Source organism: Xenopus tropicalis, chromosome 1 (genome assembly GCF_000004195.4).
Source record: "Xenopus tropicalis strain Nigerian chromosome 1, UCB_Xtro_10.0, whole genome shotgun sequence".
Classification (NCBI taxonomy): Eukaryota; Metazoa; Chordata; class Amphibia; order Anura; family Pipidae; genus Xenopus; species Xenopus tropicalis.
In genome coordinates, this window is record NC_030677.2 from 60424491 (window position 1) to 60444868 (window position 20378).

At 39.1% G+C, this 20378-nt stretch overlaps 1 protein-coding gene across 2 annotated transcripts in view; it reads left to right on the forward strand.

Moving 5' to 3' along the window:
• tbc1d9 (TBC1 domain family member 9) overlaps positions 1-20378 on the forward strand; it is a 49678-nt gene that overhangs the window by 14552 nt on the left and 14748 nt on the right. For both annotated transcript variants that reach the window (XM_031896085.1, NM_001137618.1), the window contains 9 exon segments: positions 5942-6052; positions 7859-7977; positions 10586-10814; positions 11508-11769; positions 13791-13998; positions 14942-15148; positions 15871-16041; positions 19268-19418; positions 19552-19766. In XM_031896085.1, the coding sequence (XP_031751945.1) occupies positions 5942-6052; positions 7859-7977; positions 10586-10814; positions 11508-11769; positions 13791-13998; positions 14942-15148; positions 15871-16041; positions 19268-19418; positions 19552-19766 (1673 nt within the window).

Here is a 20378-nt window from a genome sequence, read left to right on the forward strand (position 1 = left end):
ATAATTTGTCTCTTGTCACTTAATAGACAGGAGAAGCATCAGGGTTTCCCAAGGTGTAAAACTTGCTGTAATATGGAATTTCTGAACACCCCTGAATTTGTGTTGGTAGCTTGCAGCCCATTATTCACATGACAAAACATGTCACTCAGACTATCACTGCATTCATAATAGAATACTTCTCATTTTATAGCAGCAATGGCAGACCGGATTCATTAGCATGTTATCATATGCTTTATAGGAAGTGGCACTCATTGCTACAATTCTAAGAAACTTGTGACAAATTAAGGCCGGACAGCATAGTAAGAGATGGTTGTGTCTAATACATATTAAATGTAAAGTAGTTTGCTTATTCCTCAAAAAACAACCAACCCTGTATTCCAGTACTCAGTGCTGTTGTGTTCATTTCCATGCATCATTCAGTTGATAGGGTCCGAACCTGGCAACTAGAAAGCACGCTGATTGTAGTTCCTTAGTTGCTGTTTTATTATTGATTCTACAAAGTATTTAGGCACTTTCCTGCTTATCAGTCTTTTCGACTGTGGAACAAATCAATGGTTGCTAGGTCAGATGCGCTAAGTAACCAAATGGATAAGAATCTCTTTGGGGGGGAACTGGTACCAGCGAACACAGACAAAGTTATCCTGGTTTCCTTTCAGTATGTGAAATCAAGTATGTCTATATAAATAACATATTTATATTTATTTCTGGAAGTTCATATAGTGTTTATCTAACTTAACTACATAAGCCCACTAAATAAGCTATTTTCAAGTGGGGGTATAATTTCCTTTTCCAATTCTTTAAAATTGACTGTAAATGAAAAGTTACTAAAGAGTGATGTGCAGAAATAGTCTTGGGGTAGCTGCTATTTATGCAAGTATAACAGCTAATGTCAGTGTTATTGTTAGTCGGTTGCAATTTTATTTGGCTCAGATTTTAGCTTGCATGAATTATCAATAAACTATATTAATAGAGTTATTGTTGGCAATTTACCACTGTATTAGCAAATGTAATTATGGCCAATTAATATCAGTTATTTTAATTGTATATTACATATTAGCATTAAATTCACTGGTCATATTAAAAACAGAAACATGTCTGACCCATTTATTCATTTCTCATAATGCCACTCTGCAGGTGGTGATAGACGTTGCAGTAAATGTTGGTGTGGCTAGGCAGTCATTCTGGCATTAGACTTTTATAATCCTTGCAAAAAAACTTTTGGGTGGATGCAATAATAGGCGAAAACATTAATGTGCACACAAAAATATGTAATTGGAGAAATGATTGCAGTTTAGTAAACCTGCATTGGTTTACTACGGGATGGTAGTAAAGAGGCACCTCCGTAAGTAGCAGGGCAACTTGTGAATTTGAATTAGGAAACTCTTTTAAAAATAATGCCCTGAACCTGATTTATGTGCAGGCGAGACCCTTTTATAAATAAGGGAATGTTTGACTGGATGCAGTTTACTAAAGTAGGAGACTTGGACACAGTGTAGTATCAATAAACACATGCATAGGGCCAGATTCAATTCAGTGAGAAAAAGATTTATCACATGAAAACTCATGGTTGAGTTCAGAAAAACTTATCTCACGTGAAAACACTATTAAAGTCTATGGGGAAAAAAAAACTAGAATCAAATTAGGAGAACATTTTTTACTCCTCCAATTGAATCTCACCCATGAGTTTTCATGTAATAAACCATGAGATATGAGCACTTTCATATATTTGTGCTCAGCACTGCTCAGTCCTTCCTGCCATCTGTTCTGATTTGGGTGCTGCTGCCACTGTTGACACAGGGGTACCCTGGAGCTACCGCCACCTAGAGAACAAGTGGTAGCTCCAGGCTTCCCTCAGCGCCCTGCATCAATAGGCGCAGCACACTTGTGTCAAATGAATAGGGTACACATGTCATGATGCCAGGCTGACTTAGAAAATATTCAGCGCTACTGTGCCCAATTTGCACATCACAGTTACAACCATTTCAGCAAATCGGATGCAATTGTGGTAGGTGCAGCACAATATGGTCAAGAGAATCACCCATTTGCTTCTGCAATAACGCCTTAATTCTGGGAAAAAACACTGTAGTGTGGCGAAAATATGTCAGTTAAGCTTGAAATTGCACTTTGCATACTGTGTCAAGATAAGTAAAAGCGCCCTACTTTGGTGAATTGTATCTCTCCAGATCTGTGTTTGACCGACATAAGAGGAGCAAAATTGGAGTAAGGATAAAAAGGTGTCGGGTTTAATGAAAACAATAGGGAAGAGGGGAATTATGTAATTTGTGTTACACACATTTTGGTTTTGCTTTTATGTTCTTAATACTTCTTTTATTGTTTCTTTAAAACATAGGGCAATAAAAACATGGTTCATTAGATTACTTCTAGTAAAAAGTGATTTATAGCTTGGGGATCTGGAATATAAAGGGAGCTTTATGCATTTTATTTTTTATGTTTAAACCAAATCCTAGCAAAATGTAGAGTTATAAAACACGTGTCCTTAGCTACATAACAGTTTCTTTATGAGAAATCACAATTTTTGTAGAACAGAACATTCATCCTAAAATAAAGAGAGGAACTGAATATGGAAACTAAACATTTCTGTCTCATATTCACAGAAAACTGCACTGTGGCTTCTTTTGCAGGGGCACAATAACAGCCATTTTCCCTCTTCACAAATTCATTTTTTATTGGAGTAATAATAATCGCCTCTGGGCACCGTGTTTAGAGGACAGCCATAGGAATATCTCTATGAAGCAAGTTGAGGTGTTGGGGTAGTGCTAATTAAGGATGTTGGAGTGTTGTTGTCAAAAAGCTTTTACATATACGGTAAGTCAGTAACAGACATTTGGTCATTTTTTTATGGGTGCCAAATCTTCATTATTACCTCTCTTACTGTTCATAACTAGAAACCACATTGAAGCAGCTTTGCAAGAATGATGAGCTAATGTATTGTTGATGCTTAGAGCAACTGAAAGAGAAAAGACTGAATGCAGAATGCCATTATTGATCTGAATGAGCCTAATTTTATCTGTACATTAATAAGCTGCCTTTTGCCGTGGCGCGTCTCCTTTCTCATGTGACCTTGGAGGCCATTATCTTTAAGCTCATTCTATATTTCCCAGTGTAGATATCTGAAAAGATTATCTGCCAGCTAATGAACACCATTATCTGCATTCCCAGCTTGACAAAAAGCAAGTGAAGTGACCACTTAAGTTGGTCCGCTTGTTTGGCAAGGTTGCTAAAGGAGCAGCTCTGGGCCCAATTTGACCATCCATGTACAGGGCTAAATCAGACTGATACCAGGCCACAGATGCAGGCATTTTGGCACCACTTTGTGGTAGGGCCATTTACAGTATGTCTGCTTCTAATCCTAACTGTAATCTTGAGAAATTAACATTAGTTCAATAAAAATCAATTTTGCTTGTTCCATAAGATCTGTAAGTGCAGTGTTAATAATGAGTGTCTTTTGGGAGTCTGGGCAGGGTAAATGCACCTGTTCAGCTTGGTACCCCTTTGGAAGCAGTCAGGATAGATACCTCAGTCCTCAGGTTGATAACCTCTAGCTTGAGATTCCTACAGCCGACTGTGGAGCAGGGTTGAGATACTGCCCATCTCCTATGTCTTAAACCGTGGCCCTATGCTGAGGCAACATTGCCTGTATGGAAGGATACTTCCTTTCCCATGGTGGAGCTGAGCTGTTCTTGCTTTCTTCCCACTCTATCTCACTCTCCTAGAGAGTGCTCTTACAAGAGTAACTATCTAACTGGTCCTCATTCACGGGGTCCCTGTCCCCGATTTCCCCAGAGTATAGGATGGGTACTCTAGGGCAATAAGGCTTTACTGGGGCCTATTCTGATCCCAGGCTATTACATGGGTGGACCTTCACCTTAGACACAGAGGCAGCCAAAAAGGGAGCCACTTCCTCCTGCTAAACACTATATTGGAGTGCAAGGGGTGTGATCAACCATATAAACCAATAAGGTATACAAAAGGGTTGAACTAGATACATGGGTCTTTGCCCAGTAACAGCAGAACTAAGGAAGTAGTAGGGTTTAAAGCCATAGGGGCATATTAACCGTATGGTTCCCTACATATATACACTCTAAACCAATACAGGTATGGGACCCATTATCCAGAATACTCGGGACCTGGGGTTTTCCAGATAAGGGGATCTCAAACCTTAAGCCTATTAAAAAAATAATTTAAACATTAAATAAATCCAGGAGAATTGTTTTGCCTCCAATAAGGATTAATAATATCTTAGTTGGGATCAAGTACAAGGTACTGTTTTATTATTACAGGGAAAAAGAAAATCATTTTCAAAATGTGAATTATTGGATTAAAATGGAATCTATGGGAGATGGCATTTCCGTAATTTGGAACTGTCTGAATAATGGGTTTCCGGATAAGGGGTCCGGTACCTGTACAATAATTGGGTGCTAGATCAAAACATGTAAATACCTATAAGAAGGACTAGCATACCAGGTCACATCAATATCTTGTTTTTATTTACCATGCAATCCAACGTTTCAGTCTTTATCAAGGTCAATATATAAATATATAATAATATAAAAAGTCCAAGGGGATGTACTACAGTAACCCCCAACAACAGCTTGCCTGTGTACATGTGAATAGCACTGTATTTCATAAAACCTGAATACTCAGCCTGTTAGTTAATTGCTGATTAACTGCCAATGCACCCATTATTCCTAGGTCTATATTTCAATGATAACTATCTTGATTTGATGACTTATGAAAAAAAACTTAGCTTCTAGGAGTCCAGCAGTCTCCCTTTCTATTACCATAGCATAACAATCCTATGCAAGGAATACTGTCATGGGAAAACATGTTTTTGTTAATCAGTTAATAGAGCTTCTCCAGCAGAATCCTGTATTGAAAATTTTTCAATTATATTTAATTTTGAAATTTCACATGGGGCTAGCCATATTCTTCATTTCCCAGGGTTCCCTCAGCCATGTGACCTGTGCTCTGATAAACTTTAGTCACACTTTACTACTGAGCTGCAAGTTGGAGTGATATCACCCCCCTTCCCCATCAGCCGATCCGCAGAACAATAGGAAGGTAGCAAGATAGCAGCTCCTAGTAGATATCAGAATAGCACTCAATAGTAAGAAATGCAAGTCTGGCTTGGGACTCCTCCAGTTACATGGGAGTAGGAGAAACAATGGGTTACCTAAACGCAGTTCTAATGTGTAGCGCTGGCTCCTTCTGAAAGCTCAATGGACTGACATGGTGCCTACACACCAATATTACAACTAAAAAAATACATTTGTTGGTTCAAGAATAAAGGTTTAAATGGTAGAGTGATTTATTTGCTATGTAAACAGTGTAATTTAGAAATAAAAATAATGACAGAATAAAGGATATAATTTATTAGCATATGCCCTGGAACAGAAGACCAATGCTGCCACCAGCCAAACAAACAGATTGAATGGCCAAATTGGATAAGACCTGAACACTCAACCTGTTAGTTTATTGCTGATAAACTGACCAATGCACCCCATCATTTCTAGGTCTGTACCTCAAAGATAACTATCATGATAACATTTGTGATATATAATACATATATATATATATATATATATATATATATATATATATATATATATATATATATATATATATATATAATATTTATTTTAGCAGAATTAAAATAATAGTATCATAATAGCTTTATTTCTGTAAACAAAGTGTTCTGGCTATTATGTTAGACATTTGTTTACTCCAGCCTTTATAGCTTACTGTTTCTAATATAACTAACTATATTAGAAACAGTTTTGATTTTGCACAGCCTCTAGTTACCCAGTTTCACTTTAATATTGAACTGTTCCTTTGAGCAAATTTATTAACAATTCACATGTTCCCATTTTGTGCAATTTCCATGGAAGCTTCATGTTTTGCTTTGTTTTGGTTTTTTTAGGGTTGCTTGTGGGAACGCTGGATGTTGTCTTGGATTCTAGTGCAAGGGTTGCACCTTATCGCATCCTGTATCAGACACCTGACTCTCTGGTATATTGGACCATTGCGTGTGGTAAGGAAATTTGCTCACCAGATTATTTGACTCTGGCAAGTGTGGTATTTGATACTTTAATTTCTTTTGCATGATGTGTGTATAGTGTAAGCACCCGCTGTGTATATACAAGGTAGCTGGAGGCCACATTAAGAACCTAAAGAGAGAAAAAGCTTTCATTTTATTAATAATAAATATATTTGTAAGCATTTTTAGTGTGCAAAAAATGTTTATGTTCAGCAACATGTACTGGCAATTAGTCTGGCCATACATGGGTAGATCAGCTCATTGGGTGAGTTGACAAAACAAACCAATCATTCACTGATTTGGCCATCCAAGTGGTGGATCAGTTCAGGCTTGGTGGGCTGGCCCAAGGATCAGTGACATGGAAGGGAAGAGCATGCAGTAGAAACAGACAACATGCACAGGTCAATGTGGTCTTTGCTCAGTCAAGTGTAAACTGCATTGTGATATACATCTACTGTTACAATTTTATTGTTCTTGTTACTTTTTATTACTTATCTTTCTATTCCGACCAATCCTATTTATATTCCAGTCTTTCATTGCAACTTTACCTTAGCAAGTCCCTGGTTGCTAAGGTAACTTGGACCCTAGCAACCAGATAACAGCTAAAATTCACACAAGAAATCCCACAAATAATAATAAAAAATGCAAACCAATTGCAAATAGTCTCAGAATATTGCTCTCTACATAATATTAAAAGTTAACTCGAAGGTGAACAACCCGTTTTAATTTGAAAAGCACTGCAGATATATAACTGGACAATATATAGAACATATATAGTACAGGTATCGGACCCCTTATCCGGAAACCCGTTATCCAGAAAGCTCCGAATTACGGAAAGCCCGTCTCCCATAGACTCCATTTTAATCAAATAATTCAGAATTTTAAAACTGATTTCCTTTTTCTCTGTAGTAAGAAAACAGTACCTTGTAATTGATCCCAATTAAGATATAATTAATCCTTATTGGATGCAAAACAATCCTGTTGGGTTTAATAAATGTTTTATTTATTTTTTAGTAGACTAAAGGTAAGAAGATCCAAATTACGGAAAGACCCCTTATCCGGAATACCCTTGGTCCCGAGCATTCTGGATAATAGGTCCTATACCTGTACTATACATACTATTCTATCTAGTACAGGTATATAATATAAGATCCGTTATCCAGAATGCTCAGGGCCTAAGGGTTTTTCAGATAAAGGACCGTTCCATAATTTAAATCGGCAGACATTACGTCTGCTAAAAATCACTTAAATAAACGTAATAGGATTGTTTTGCCACCAATATGGATTCATACTTCATTCAGTTACCATCAAATACAAGGTACTGTTTTATTATTACAGAGAAGAAGGAAATCGTTAATAAATAATACATTTTATTTTTTTAGAATAATTTGTTAAAAATGGACTCCATGGGAGATGGTCCTTCTGTAATTTGGAGCTTTCTGGATAACAGGTTTCTGATAAAGAATCCTAGTATAAGGAACAACTTTAACAAATAGATGGAATTAGGCAAGCAGTGGGAATCCTGTCATGAAGTTTAATACAGTAATGTACTAAGCCAGATCATCTCAATATACTGTGCCAGGTCATGGAATATCTCTGCAGTAAAGCCAGTGATTGGTGTTATTCAACCAGATGTCTGGAGGCTTCAGTTATATGTGGGAGTGACAGTGTTGTGATTGCTGAAATCAAATAAAGATGTAATGTTTTCTAATGGTTCAATTAATTAGTTCCATTTCTTTCCATGTGGAATAATCCATATTGCAGTTGTAGAATTTCAATTGTTTTTCTCTGTTTTTTTAGGAGGTTGCCGAAGGGAGGTAACAGAGCACTGGGAGTGGCTGGAAGTTAATTTGCTGCAGACCCTCTCTATATTTGAAAATGAAAATGACATCACAACATTTGTGAAAGGAAAAATCCAGGTGCTTCTCTTTTTCCATTTTTGTGTTTAGTCTCTGCCATGCGTATAATGTGATACTAAGAAATTGCTTCCTTTTGTGCCTGAAAACAATGCATAGTATTGAATACCATCCAACATCATTGGATTATTATACATGCAGAACTTTCTTTTTTCTCATATTAGTGCAAACTGATACATTTCATGCTTCAGCACTGGCATTTTGCCCCCATTTCTTAATATATGTGTTTGCACAGAGCAGATCTTACCCAGAATATGTCAGTCATTTCAGTCAGATATTGTGCTATTAGGCCACATCAATGATGGCACCAAAGACAGATTGATTGGATTTCAACACAGAGGTGTGGGATCACGCAGTCCTCAGTTAAATGATAACCTTATATGCTTTATTGGCTCATCTTTTGGCCTGTTGTTCTCATCCACCAAATGATGGCAGTAGATTTAAAATAGGCCCTGACATTTCAGAACACTGAGGCCCAATAAATAGTGACTGTCTGTGGAATCTCACCGCAAGCCCTCTGGCATTTGCCAAAATCTACAGATTGCCAGTCTGGGTCTAGAAGTAAGATTTCTTATAAAGGGGACCCTTAAATATACAGTGGCTTGCAAAAGTATTCGGCCCCCTTGAACTTTTCCACATTTTGTCACATTACAGCCACAAACATGAATCAATTTTATTGGAATTCCACGTGAAAGACCAATACAAAGTGATGTACACGTGAGAAGTGGAACGAAAATCATACATTCCAAACATTTTTTACAAATAAATAACTGCAAAGTGGAGTGTGCGTAATTATTCAGCCCCCTGAGTCAATACTTTGTAGAACCCCCTTTTGCTGCAATTACAGCTGCCAGTCTTTTAGGGTTTGTCTCTACCAGCTTTGCACATCTAGAGACTGAAATCCTTGCCCATTCTTCTTTGCAAAACAGCTCCAGCTCAGTCAGATTAGATGGACAGCGTTTGTGAGCAGCAGTTTTCAGATCTTGCCACAGATTCTCCATTGGATTTAGATCTGGTCTGTGACTGGGCCATTCTAACACATGGATATGTTTTGTTTTAAACCATTCCATTGTTGCCCTGGCTTTATGTTTAGGGTTGTTGTCCTGCTGGAAGGTGAACCTCCGGCCCAGTCTCAAGTCTTTTGCAGACTCCAAGAGGTTTTCTTCCAAGATTGCCCTGTATTAGGCTCCATCCATCTTCCCATCAACTCTGACCAGCTTCCCTGTCCCTGCTGAAGAGAAGCACCCCCAGAGCATGATGCTGCCACCACCATATTTGACAGTGGGGATGGTGTGTTCAGAGTAATGTGCAGTGTTTAGTTTTCCGCCACACATAGCGTTTTGCATTTTGGCCAAAAAGTTCCATTTTGGTCTCATCTGACCAGAGCACCTTCTTCCACATGTTTGCTGTGTCCTCCACATGGCTTGTGGCAAACTGCAAATGGGACTTCTTATGGTTTTCTGTTAACAATGGCTTTCTTCTTGCCACTCTTCCATAAAGGCCAACTTTGTGCAGTGCACGACTAATAGTTGTCCTATGGACAGATTCCCCCACCTGAGCTGTAGATCTCTGCAGCTCGTCCAGAGTCACCATGGGCCTCTTGGCTGCATTTCTGATCAGCGCTCTCCTTGTTCGGCCTGTGAGTTTAGGTGGACGGCCTTGTCTTGGTAGATTTACAGTTGTGCCATAATCCTTCCATTTCTGAATGATTGCTTGAACAGTGCTCCATGGGATGTTCAAGGCTTTGGAAATCTTTTTGTAGCCTAAGCCTGCTTTAAATTTCTCAGTAACTTTATCCCTGACCTGTCTGGTGTGTTCTTTGGACTTCATGGTGTTGTTGCTCCCAATATTCTCTTAGACAACCTCTGAGGCCGTCACAGAGCAGATGTATTTGTACTGACATTAGATTACACACAGGTGCACTCTATTTAGTCATTAGCACTCATCAGGCAATGTCTATGGGCAACTGACTGCACTCAGACCAAAGGGGGCTGAATAATTACGCACACCCCACTTTGCAGTTATTTATTTGTAAAAAATGTTTGGAATCATGTATGATTTTCGTTCCAATTCTCACGTGTACACCACTTTGTATTGGTCTTTCACGTGGAATTCCAATAAAATTGATTCATGTTTGTGGCTGTAATGTGACAAAATGTGGAAAAGTTCAAGGGGGCCGAATACTTTTGCAAGCCACTGTATGTAAACATGTAGCTATTAGGTAATTAATAAAAAACAGAAATTGTGTGAATAGAGCAGACTTACATACTGTAGAATAACAACTGATCAATAGAAAGAGTAGGCACAGTAAAGCTAAGGGGCAGATGAGGGATTCGAGATCACAACAGAAAAATTTAAATTTAAAATTTACCCATTAATAAATACACTTCTAAAAATCCAAAAGGAGTGAAAAGAAGGTGGGTAAATGTTTCTGTGGTGATCTCTAATCTCACATTTGATCTGCCCCTAAGTGTCGGACTTTAATCTAATATTAAACAAACATCCTACTGTACTGTGATTGACTGAAATGTACACAATAGATTTGTTTGTAGTAGTAAAGTTGTTGCTTATATTTATGTGTGCGTATAATAAAGTTATATATTCTCTATAGGGTATCATTGCAGAGTATAATAAAATAAATGGTATAAAAGAAGATGATGACACAGACAAGTTCAAGGAGGCTATAGTCAAGTTCCACAAGCTGTTTGGGATGCCAGAAGAGGAGAAGTTAGTAAACTATTACTCATGCAGCTACTGGAAAGGCAGGGTTCCTCGACAAGGATGGATGTATCTCAGCATCAACCACCTTTGTTTCTACTCCTTTCTGCTGGGGAAAGAAGGTAATGCTACGTGATGCTGCTGTTTAATAAAACAGCTTTATCAGCATTGTATATTGGAGATTGGTTACTTAGGATTGCCATTGCAGTTTAACTGGAACACTGTGTGATTTAAACAATCAACCCTAGCAGCCAGACTTCTGTGGATATGTGCAGTGTGGGTCAATATGGCCTAACTTGTCTGTGGCAAGATGTTATGGCAAAGTGGATTGCCGAAAATGTAGAGCCAAGTGTTGGGGTCGGGTTGAATCCTTATGTATATATGGATTTGCCTCACCTCAGAAAAGTAAAGCAGTCCTACAAGTTGGACCTTTTCCTATATAATCAGTTTATACACTGTTGTTGGGCCTCATTTATGAACATTAGCCAGATATTCACTGGGGTAATAACCCATAGCAACCAATCCCTGATTAGGTTTTTTTCAGCCCGCTGCAAGTCAAAAAATCATTAGTTGCTAAGGGTTACTGTCCAGGTACATATTTGCCCAGTGTTCATAAATGGACCCCAGTTGTGATAGTTTTACATTTGCTCCATGTATGTATGTATAACTTTATATATAAAGCGCCACAAGGGTACGCTGCGCTGTACAATCTAATGATGATGTCCTGAAAATCTGCACTGATGGGGACTGACAACAAGCTGGGATGTCTTTTATTGTGACACTTAGTAATTCATTTTTTATGTAATATTTCTTAGCAAAACTGGTGATCCGATGGGTTGATATAACACAGCTGGAAAAGACAGCCACGCTTCTGCTCCCTGACATGATTAAAGTCAACACACGCTCCAGTGAGCATTTCTTTTCTGTGTTCCTCAACATTGGTGAGACATTCAAACTGATGGAGCAGCTTGCCAATATAGCCATGAGACAGCTTCTTGATAATGAGGGTTTTGAGCAGGACAGATCCCTCCCAAAACTGAAAAAGAAGTCTCCAAAAAAAGTGTCTGCCTTAAAACGGTGAGTTTGTGATAATGACCCCTTGTTGGCTTATGAGTCTCTGTATTTTTAGAACACTGATGGAATAAGATTTCTGCTTGCCTTGGTGCAAAATCATCTTATGGCCCCTATAAATATTAGGACTAGTTAATAAGTTATTTTTCATAAACACATATTAAAACTGCCTTTTAGTCAGTGTCACTGGGCTCCTGTATCTCTTGAGCACCCAGCAGTCACAGGGTGCTCTTCCTTTATAGTTAAAGCCTCTCCCTAATCAGATATATAGGGAAAATATATGGCCATATAAGAATATTACAAATTGTTGAGAAGCAGTGTTGGACTTGGCCAGCGGAACACCAGGAAAAACCTGGTGGGCCCCACTGACACAGTCCAGCTCCCAGGGCCACTCTCGGTGCGATTAGGGTGTTAGGGGGGCCTGGCTGCGCTGTACTTACTTAACAATCCGAGTCCCCTGCATCACTTGAAGGGGTAATTCACAACCTCAATGCCCTCACTGTGAAAAACCCCTCTGCTGGTTTAAATGAAAGTTCAGTTCCTCTAATCTAAAGGGGGGCCTCTGATGCACTGATCGTTGTATGGGAAAAAGAACATCCCCTATCAGTCGATTATCCCCTCTAATGTACTTGTACAGATTAATCATGTCCCCTCGCAAGCGCCTCTTTTCTAGAGAAAACAACCTCTACAGACCTTGGCCCAACTTTTCAGTTTCTTCGGCCTGCTCTCCCCGCCTGCGACCTTACAATGCTGGGTTCCGGCTCTCTGATTTATAGGTGCATGTCTATCCCCACCCTGCCCCTTATGTGACATCATAGGTGGGCAGAATGGGCGTGGATCTATAAATAGAGGGGACTAGCTGGGTCTGGTAGGGTTTCTTCTGGATGCTGGCCGGTTAGGGTCGTGGTTCCAGTCGTGTTTTAGTCAACGCACACATCGTTAAAGAACAAATACTGTATATACTCGAGTATAAGCCTAGTTTTTCAGCACCCAAAATGTGCTGAAAAAGTTGCCCTCGGCTTATACTCGAGTCGGGTGCCATGGGTCCCTCCAGACTAGCACCCTCTGTCCTTTGTGTGCAAATCACACCCCAACCAGACCCTCCAGTGCCCTGGCCCACTCCCAAATTCATCTTCATCTACCATCCTCACCTGTCCCATTCTTCACTAGACATTGCACTTTATATTCTATATTAAGGATTTTAAGTCTTTGTGTTTTAGCTTGGTTGCTGATTGTGCTAAGGGGGTAGTACTCTTAAGGTATCATTGTTGATACCATATAGTTTCCCACCCTAGGCTTATACTCGAGTCAATAAGTTTTTCCAGCTTTCTTAGGTAAAATTAGGTACCTCGGCTTATATTCGGATCGGCTTATACTCGAGTATATACGGTATTATGTTCCAGGCCAATATCCCTCAATTTTATTATTAAAGGGGACCTGTCACCCAGACATAAAAAGCTGTATAATGAAAGTCCTTTTAAAATTAATTATAAAATCCAAATGCCTTTTTTATTAATATATCCATACCCACAATAAAGCTATCTCGTTCCCTTTTTCAATGTAGCATTCCCTATTCCCTTTTCAGTGTAGGGAATGCTACATTGAAAAAGGGAACGAGAGGTTCCCGAAACATCTATATCCTTCTCACTGATTACTCCAATAAACCTGCATGGAGGCAGTTCTTTGAACCTACTGAATCGTGAGTGACTTCCTTTTTTGTATATTGCACTTCTATAGCTAGAAGCCGCGGCTTTTAGGAATACGCACTCCAAGTTAACTTAACTATAGACTTAATTTTGGATAGCACAACCGATTTTTTCTTTTCGCTTTATATATTCTAATACTTTACCTCAGTAGCTGTCACTTGGCCAGTAAATTTATAACCTGTGAATATGGGGGAATATGCAATAAGGATCTTTAAGCCAAACAGTGAATGAACAGCCAGTTTATTATCCTACTATTTTTATACAGGGATTCAAAAAGAGAAGTATATTCTTTTTTATCATTTTTTGTGCATTGTTTTGCAGTGATTTGGATGCCAGAGCAAAGAGTGAGAGATACCGGGCACTGTTCCGCCTACCAAAAGATGAGAAGCTGGATGGACACACTGATTGCACACTCTGGACACCATTTAGTAAAAGGCACATTCTGGGGCAGATGTTTGTTTCCACAAATTATATTTGCTTCACTAGTAAAGAAGAGAACTTGTGCAGCCTGATCATTCCATTGCGAGAGGTGAGAAAGTTGCTGCATGTTGTACAGCTGGTAATGAGCAGCTGGGCTTTTATATTACAATAACAAATCTGGAGAGAATAACCTATAAAGCATAATCCTTCCAACATGCCTTATAAAACAAGAAGGCGTTATTGAACTTGGCTCCAGAGGTAGTTGACAGAATCTATTTATATGTGTTTATTAATGCAGTTCAAGGGCCAATAAAACGAAAAAAGGAATATTCTGTTAAACAATATCTTTCTGGCTTGCCTTGTAAAAGAACATGAATGTGTGTAATTGAATTGGCTCCAGAGATAGAGTAAACATATAAAACTACTAAAAGACCCAGTAAAACCAAACAAATGTATACACATAATGTGTCCTTTGTGACACCAGTAAAATTCATATGTTTGCTTCTGAACTTATAATATAGTTTATGTAAGTGAACTACCGTGTAAACATAGGAGCTGCCATTTAAACTTCAGTAGTGCTGTGCTGCCCATATTTACTAGATGACAGAGAAGCTTAGGGTAAGCTGCACACTGCATGTATTGTACGGGGCACACACTTATTATTATGCCTCTTATTGCTCTAGCCTTTGTGGCCAGGGGTATAGTAAATGACCCCTATAATCTTTAAATGTAAATATGCCAATAGCAGCCAGGGATTTGTTTGAATGAGAGACTGATATAGTTATAGGAGAGGATCTGAATTGAAAGATAAGTAATGAAGTAACAATAATAATTAAATTGTAGCCTCACAAAGCAATAGCTTTTTGGCTGCTGGGGTCAGTGACCCCCATTTAAAAGCTGAAAAGAGTTAGAATTGAGGAAGGTCCCCAAGGATTTGCAACAGTTTCTCCTGTGATATATAGAATTTTACATGGTGTTTGTTCTGATAAATAGTAAAAGTACCATGTATGCGCTTGAGAGAAAGATGGTGCTAAGAATCCCTTTGTTTTTAGGTGACAATAGTAGAAAAGGCTGACAGCTCCAGTGTGTTGCCAAGCCCTCTTTCTATTAGCACCAGAAACAGAATGACTTTCCTGTTTGCCAACCTAAAGGACCGAGACTTTCTTGTGCAGAGGATATCTGACTTCCTGCAGCAGACTACTCTCAAAATGTATTTTGATAAAGACATTTCTGGAAGCGACAACAGCCTTGATGAAGAGGTAAGTGTGTAAGTGTGTAGAGCCCAACTCCTCCTGCTGACATTGTCCATAGTAGCAAGTAACTTCATGAGTACTGAATATACTCAGTAGGCTAGTGTGTATTAAAGAAGGACATATAAGGGCCTATTTATTATGCTGCATAAAATGAAATTCACAGAAAAAACGGTGTAAAAAGCTGTGTAAAATAAATGGAGAGGTTGTTGTTGAATGTCAGATTTTATGTTATTATTTCTGCTGTTTTTGTTTTTTTTTTAATTCTGCCGTTTTTTACGCGATGAAGCCTGGCATTTTGTGGCAGATATCGTCACAGTTTTTTACACTGCATAATAAATCTGCCCATGTTTGGATAGGTTAAAAGGGAGAACTGCCTGTTGCAGGATGAACCACTTAGGTGGTTGATTGGATTATGTACAAACATGCACACATCAAATGTTATTTTACTACTCTGCAATATACTTAAAAAAGAGATTTGCTAAATGGCTGCTATGGGTCACTGGGCTTTTGCATTATGGATCCTTCCCGTTTTCACCCTTCCTTGAAAGTTGTGCTTGTTCAGCAGTTACACAGCTAGTTTTTGGTGTAGAATCCTGCCACATAGGTCCTTGTAGTTGGTAGGCACATCATTTAGGCAGCTCCATGATATACAGTAAATTACAGGAAGGTACTGTATTATTAATAGTTCTTGTGTGTTATGTATTAATATGTGTGTGTTGCTTTAACAGGTTTACTCCAGGGCCAGCGTATTTGTTTCCTGCAGCCCTAAGCAAAGCGTTGGCAATGAAACAGATGGTGAGCGCCAATTCAACCTAAACTGCAATAGTGCGCCAACTGCAACCCAGACACTAATGACCATGTATCGCAGGAGGTCGCCGGAAGAGTTCAATCCTAAACTGGTAATGATTTCATTATTTGTTAATGCAATATCTTTAATGTAGACTCGATGGGGGGAATTCACAAAAGTGGTGATATTGAGACAAAATAAAAATGGAGATAGATTTGTGGGATTTTCCACCTAATTCATAAACCTCTCTCTCCACTTTTGTGAATTTGTCTTTTAATCAGACAGTTTACAGATTTTGTCATTTTCCCGACATATTTTTTTTTTATGAATCTGCCTTTAGCTCTTAGTAAATCTGTCGGTACCATCAAACCCAGTCCAAACACAGCTACATGAGCCTTGGGGTAAGGATTTTACCAGCAGGATTTTGCATTTCATATGCCATTTCAAGTTGGGGGCATTTCCCGAGGGGTAATTTTAGTTTGCACAGGGAAACTATACATCATTTTTTTCAGGACAATCTATCATTTTTTTCTATATTTCTGTGTAATTCCACTTCTGTAACAAGATTTAAGGGTCTAAATACCTTCTTCTCTAGCCCCTACTCATTACTAGGCAGCAGCAATCTGGCCCACGCACCAACATGCCCAGTGAATAGAGCTCCAACAGGACTAGGACCCACCGGGTTTTTATCCAGTGCCCTGTTGGGCCAGTCCAACCCTGTACCCCAATATCCCAGTTTGGGTGCCAGTGTGCATGTGCTGTTTGCTGATCCCCAAGATGGCTGCTGGGAACAGGTGGGGACCAATGCTGTCGGGCAGCTCTGTAGTTCTGCACATGCTATGGGGGCACAGATAAGTTGGGGCAAATGTCAGTGAAGTGATTAAAGACGGGGCACTGCTGCTGCTAAAACTAAAAATTTGCCTGGGAGGCTTTACTTTTCCTTTTAATAAAAATGTTTACAATATATTCACACAAAATGTTATTATTGCCTCATTGATTAAGCTATAATTGGCATAATTATGAAACTTTTTAAATATAAATTGAACTTTTTTTTAATCAGTGTTTTACTAGTTTATAAAATGTTAATGAGGCTTTTTGCAGCTTTTGTTCTAGGGTGAGACAGAAACTTGTCCCCTAACAATAGGCTGCTAATCCCCATTAATATATTAACGATCCCCCCATGGGACCCCTACCTTAGGTGTGAAATGGAGATTGGGGGAAACAAAACAAAATAGAAGAGCTTAGAATTGATCTAACAGTGTAACAGAGTTACACTGAGCTTTACTCCATTTTGAAAATGTCGGGAAAAAATGTCGTTAAAATGTTGTTTAAATGTCGTTTAAACGACAAATTCACAAAAGTGTCTGTAAACTGTCTTTTTTTCACCAAAAACACAAAAGTGGCGGTTGAGTCGGAATTTAGGCGGATTTTTGTTTGTGAATCCGGAGAAAGTGTTTTCCACCAGTTTTTCCACCACTTTTACTCCAAAAAAGGGTTCTCTCTACTTCCCCCCAATATGTTTGTGCCTGGCCAGAGAGAATGTGTAATTTTCTATCATTATTATCTCAGTCTCACACTGTATCCCCAGTTGATGCCACAATTTTTTTTTTTACATGTGGTGACACATGAAAGTAATGTTGTTTTCGCAGAGCTTCTAATCATTCACTTTATCTGTACAGTTGCTTTAAGGGCTCTGGCACACAGGGAGATTAGTTGCCCGCAACAAAACTCCCTGTTCGCGGGCGACTAATCTCCCCGAGTTGCCATGACCCGCCATCCCACCGAAAATTTCCCGAAAATCGTGGGCGACTAATCTCCCTGTGTGCCAGAGCCCTAAGGAGGTGAACCAGATTTGGGATCTGTGTGGTGCCACAGATCAGGGGCATAACTATAAGTTAATGGATCCCACATGCAACCTTTTGTACAGTCTCTCTAAACTTTGCACATCAACCCATCTGGTGGTTTTATCCACACTGTGGCCATGTTCCTACCATGCCCCTGGCCATGCCTATGATCACACTACCAGCCCCACCCAACACTGTCCATTGCCATATGCACTATGTCCATGGTTAGCAGTTTTTTTTCGTTGTTGGTGTCTAACCACCCCCATTCCCAGTAAATAGGTGTGGTATCCTCTCTCTTCAATCCTATTGCACAGTGACAGGTTGAAAGGGGCATTTTGCTTGGCAGTGGAGGACAAAACACCTTGTGTGTCATTATTCTTTAAAACAGACTCATGCTAAATCCACTTACCCCACCAAATACAAAGTTTTCTCTGTTGTTTTTAGTTGATGTTTCCTTTTAACTTTCCATGGAAATAAGTAGCCAGGAGTTTGGTACAGGTCAGCCTTTGTGCAGACACATAGAGCTTATTGAAGTTTGAAAATGCATAGCTCTAAAATCTGCTCCGTGTGTCTGCACACAGGCAGTGTCTCTTGGTGCAAACACACCAGAGAGCGGAGCAGAGGAGCTGCCCTATGTGCAGTAGCCTGGAAGGGGCATCAGCCTGATAGCTGAAAATGCTGGACAGACAATGGACTTATAATACATCACAGGAGTTTTAGTTTTATTACAGCTTACCCTGAGCACATAAAATTCCAACATTACCAGATCATCTGCATTCCCTGACAATCAGGGCCTTTTCCACAATTTAGAAAAAACAGACAGTTTGTTTTTAGCCTGGACACAAGTCTAGAAACATTCCTGTGTGCATTGATATTTTTAGCTGCTTTTTACAAGAAAAAAAGGTCTGTGTTTCTACCCCAAAAATAGACTGCTCTTGTTTGCAATATGAATGTCGGGATTGTTTACTAAAGATGTTTACAAAAAAAAAAGCATAGTAACATCTATTTACATATAGAGGTGGTCGATAAGCTGTTTTGAGCTAGGCATGCATATAAAGATATGCTTGTTTGAGAGGATACGAGACAAGAGGATCTCTGCCCAATTAGGCCATGCAATTGCTGAGCTAAAATATGATATTCCTATTGTTTCCCCAATGATAACATTATAATACAGGCCTTTACAATCTTGTTGAGAGAGTATTGCATCAACTGGCCAATGCGGTCATTATCCAGTGGGATTTTATAACCCGCACATGTACTGACTGGATATTGATATGCCAGGTTATGAGGAATGTCCCAGCATGGGCCAATAAGCTGATATTTAGCAATTTTATATTTGCCAGTGTATAGGTAGCTTTACTTTATTGGGCATCTTAATGGGTTTAACATAAGATCACTAGGACAGACTCAAACTTATGAAACACCATATGTATCTTATAGATTGTTCTTGGCTTTTGTGTTATACTGAGATATGTATTTTTATTTGCTTCCAAGGCCAAGGAGTTTCTGAAGGAGCAAGCCTGGAAGACACACTTTACAGAATATGGCCAAGGGGTGTGCATGTATCGTACAGAGAAAACACGCGACCTTGTTCTGAAAGGCATCCCGGAGGTCATGCGAGGGGAGCTATGGCTGCTGTTTTCAGGTCAGTGCCATCCTTTAGCTAGTTTATCAGGATGTACGTATCTGCAGGGAGTTAAGACTTAAGTAAAGCCATTAATGACAGGAGCAATAATGAGCTATTCTGTTATTGAGGATCACATGTTGTCCATCAATAGGAGCCATAAATGAGATGGCCACACACCCTGGGTATTATGAGGAGTTGGTTGAGAAGTCCATGGGCAAATATAATCTTGCTACAGAGGAAATCGAACGAGACCTGCACCGTTCTCTCCCAGAGCATCCTGCCTTTCAGAATGAAATAGGGATATCGGCACTGCGGAGAGTGCTCACTGCTTATGCCTTCAGGAACCCAAACATTGGTTACTGCCAAGTAAGTGCCACTTAACCCTTTTAAGTTAACCCTTTAAAGTCATGCTTTCTTGTCTCCTTAGTATATGCAAAACCAATAGACTAGAATAATTTTGTAGGAAAGAAGCTACAGTATATGACTATTTTGTATGAATAACCAAACAATTCTGTGTAGAATTTGATTAAAAGGAAATTATACACTCTACATATGTTCTGCATCATGGTGACTTAAGCTACCATATTTCTTATTGGTCGCTTCAGATTAAGTATCTTCTATAAGAAAAAAAAAACAAACTGCTCATTAAAGGATGAAAGATCTCTTTGCAGAAAGGTCTGTCCACGCAAGATGTTACATTCTCAAGCTTTTTTGTCTTTTAAGGGAAAATAAAAGAAAGTCAGTGTTTTTATAAGTAGGCTATATCACATAGTCAGGAAATGTTATTTAGCAAACTAAAGAAACCCTTTTCGTGGCTCCCCAGTTATATTCACAGTTAGAAGCCAGTACAGGTATCGGACCCCTTATCCAGAAACCCGTTATCCAGAAAGCTCCGAATCACGGAATGCCCGTCTCCCATAGACTCCATTTTAATCAAATAATTCAGAATTTTAAAACTGATTTCCTTTTTCTATGTAG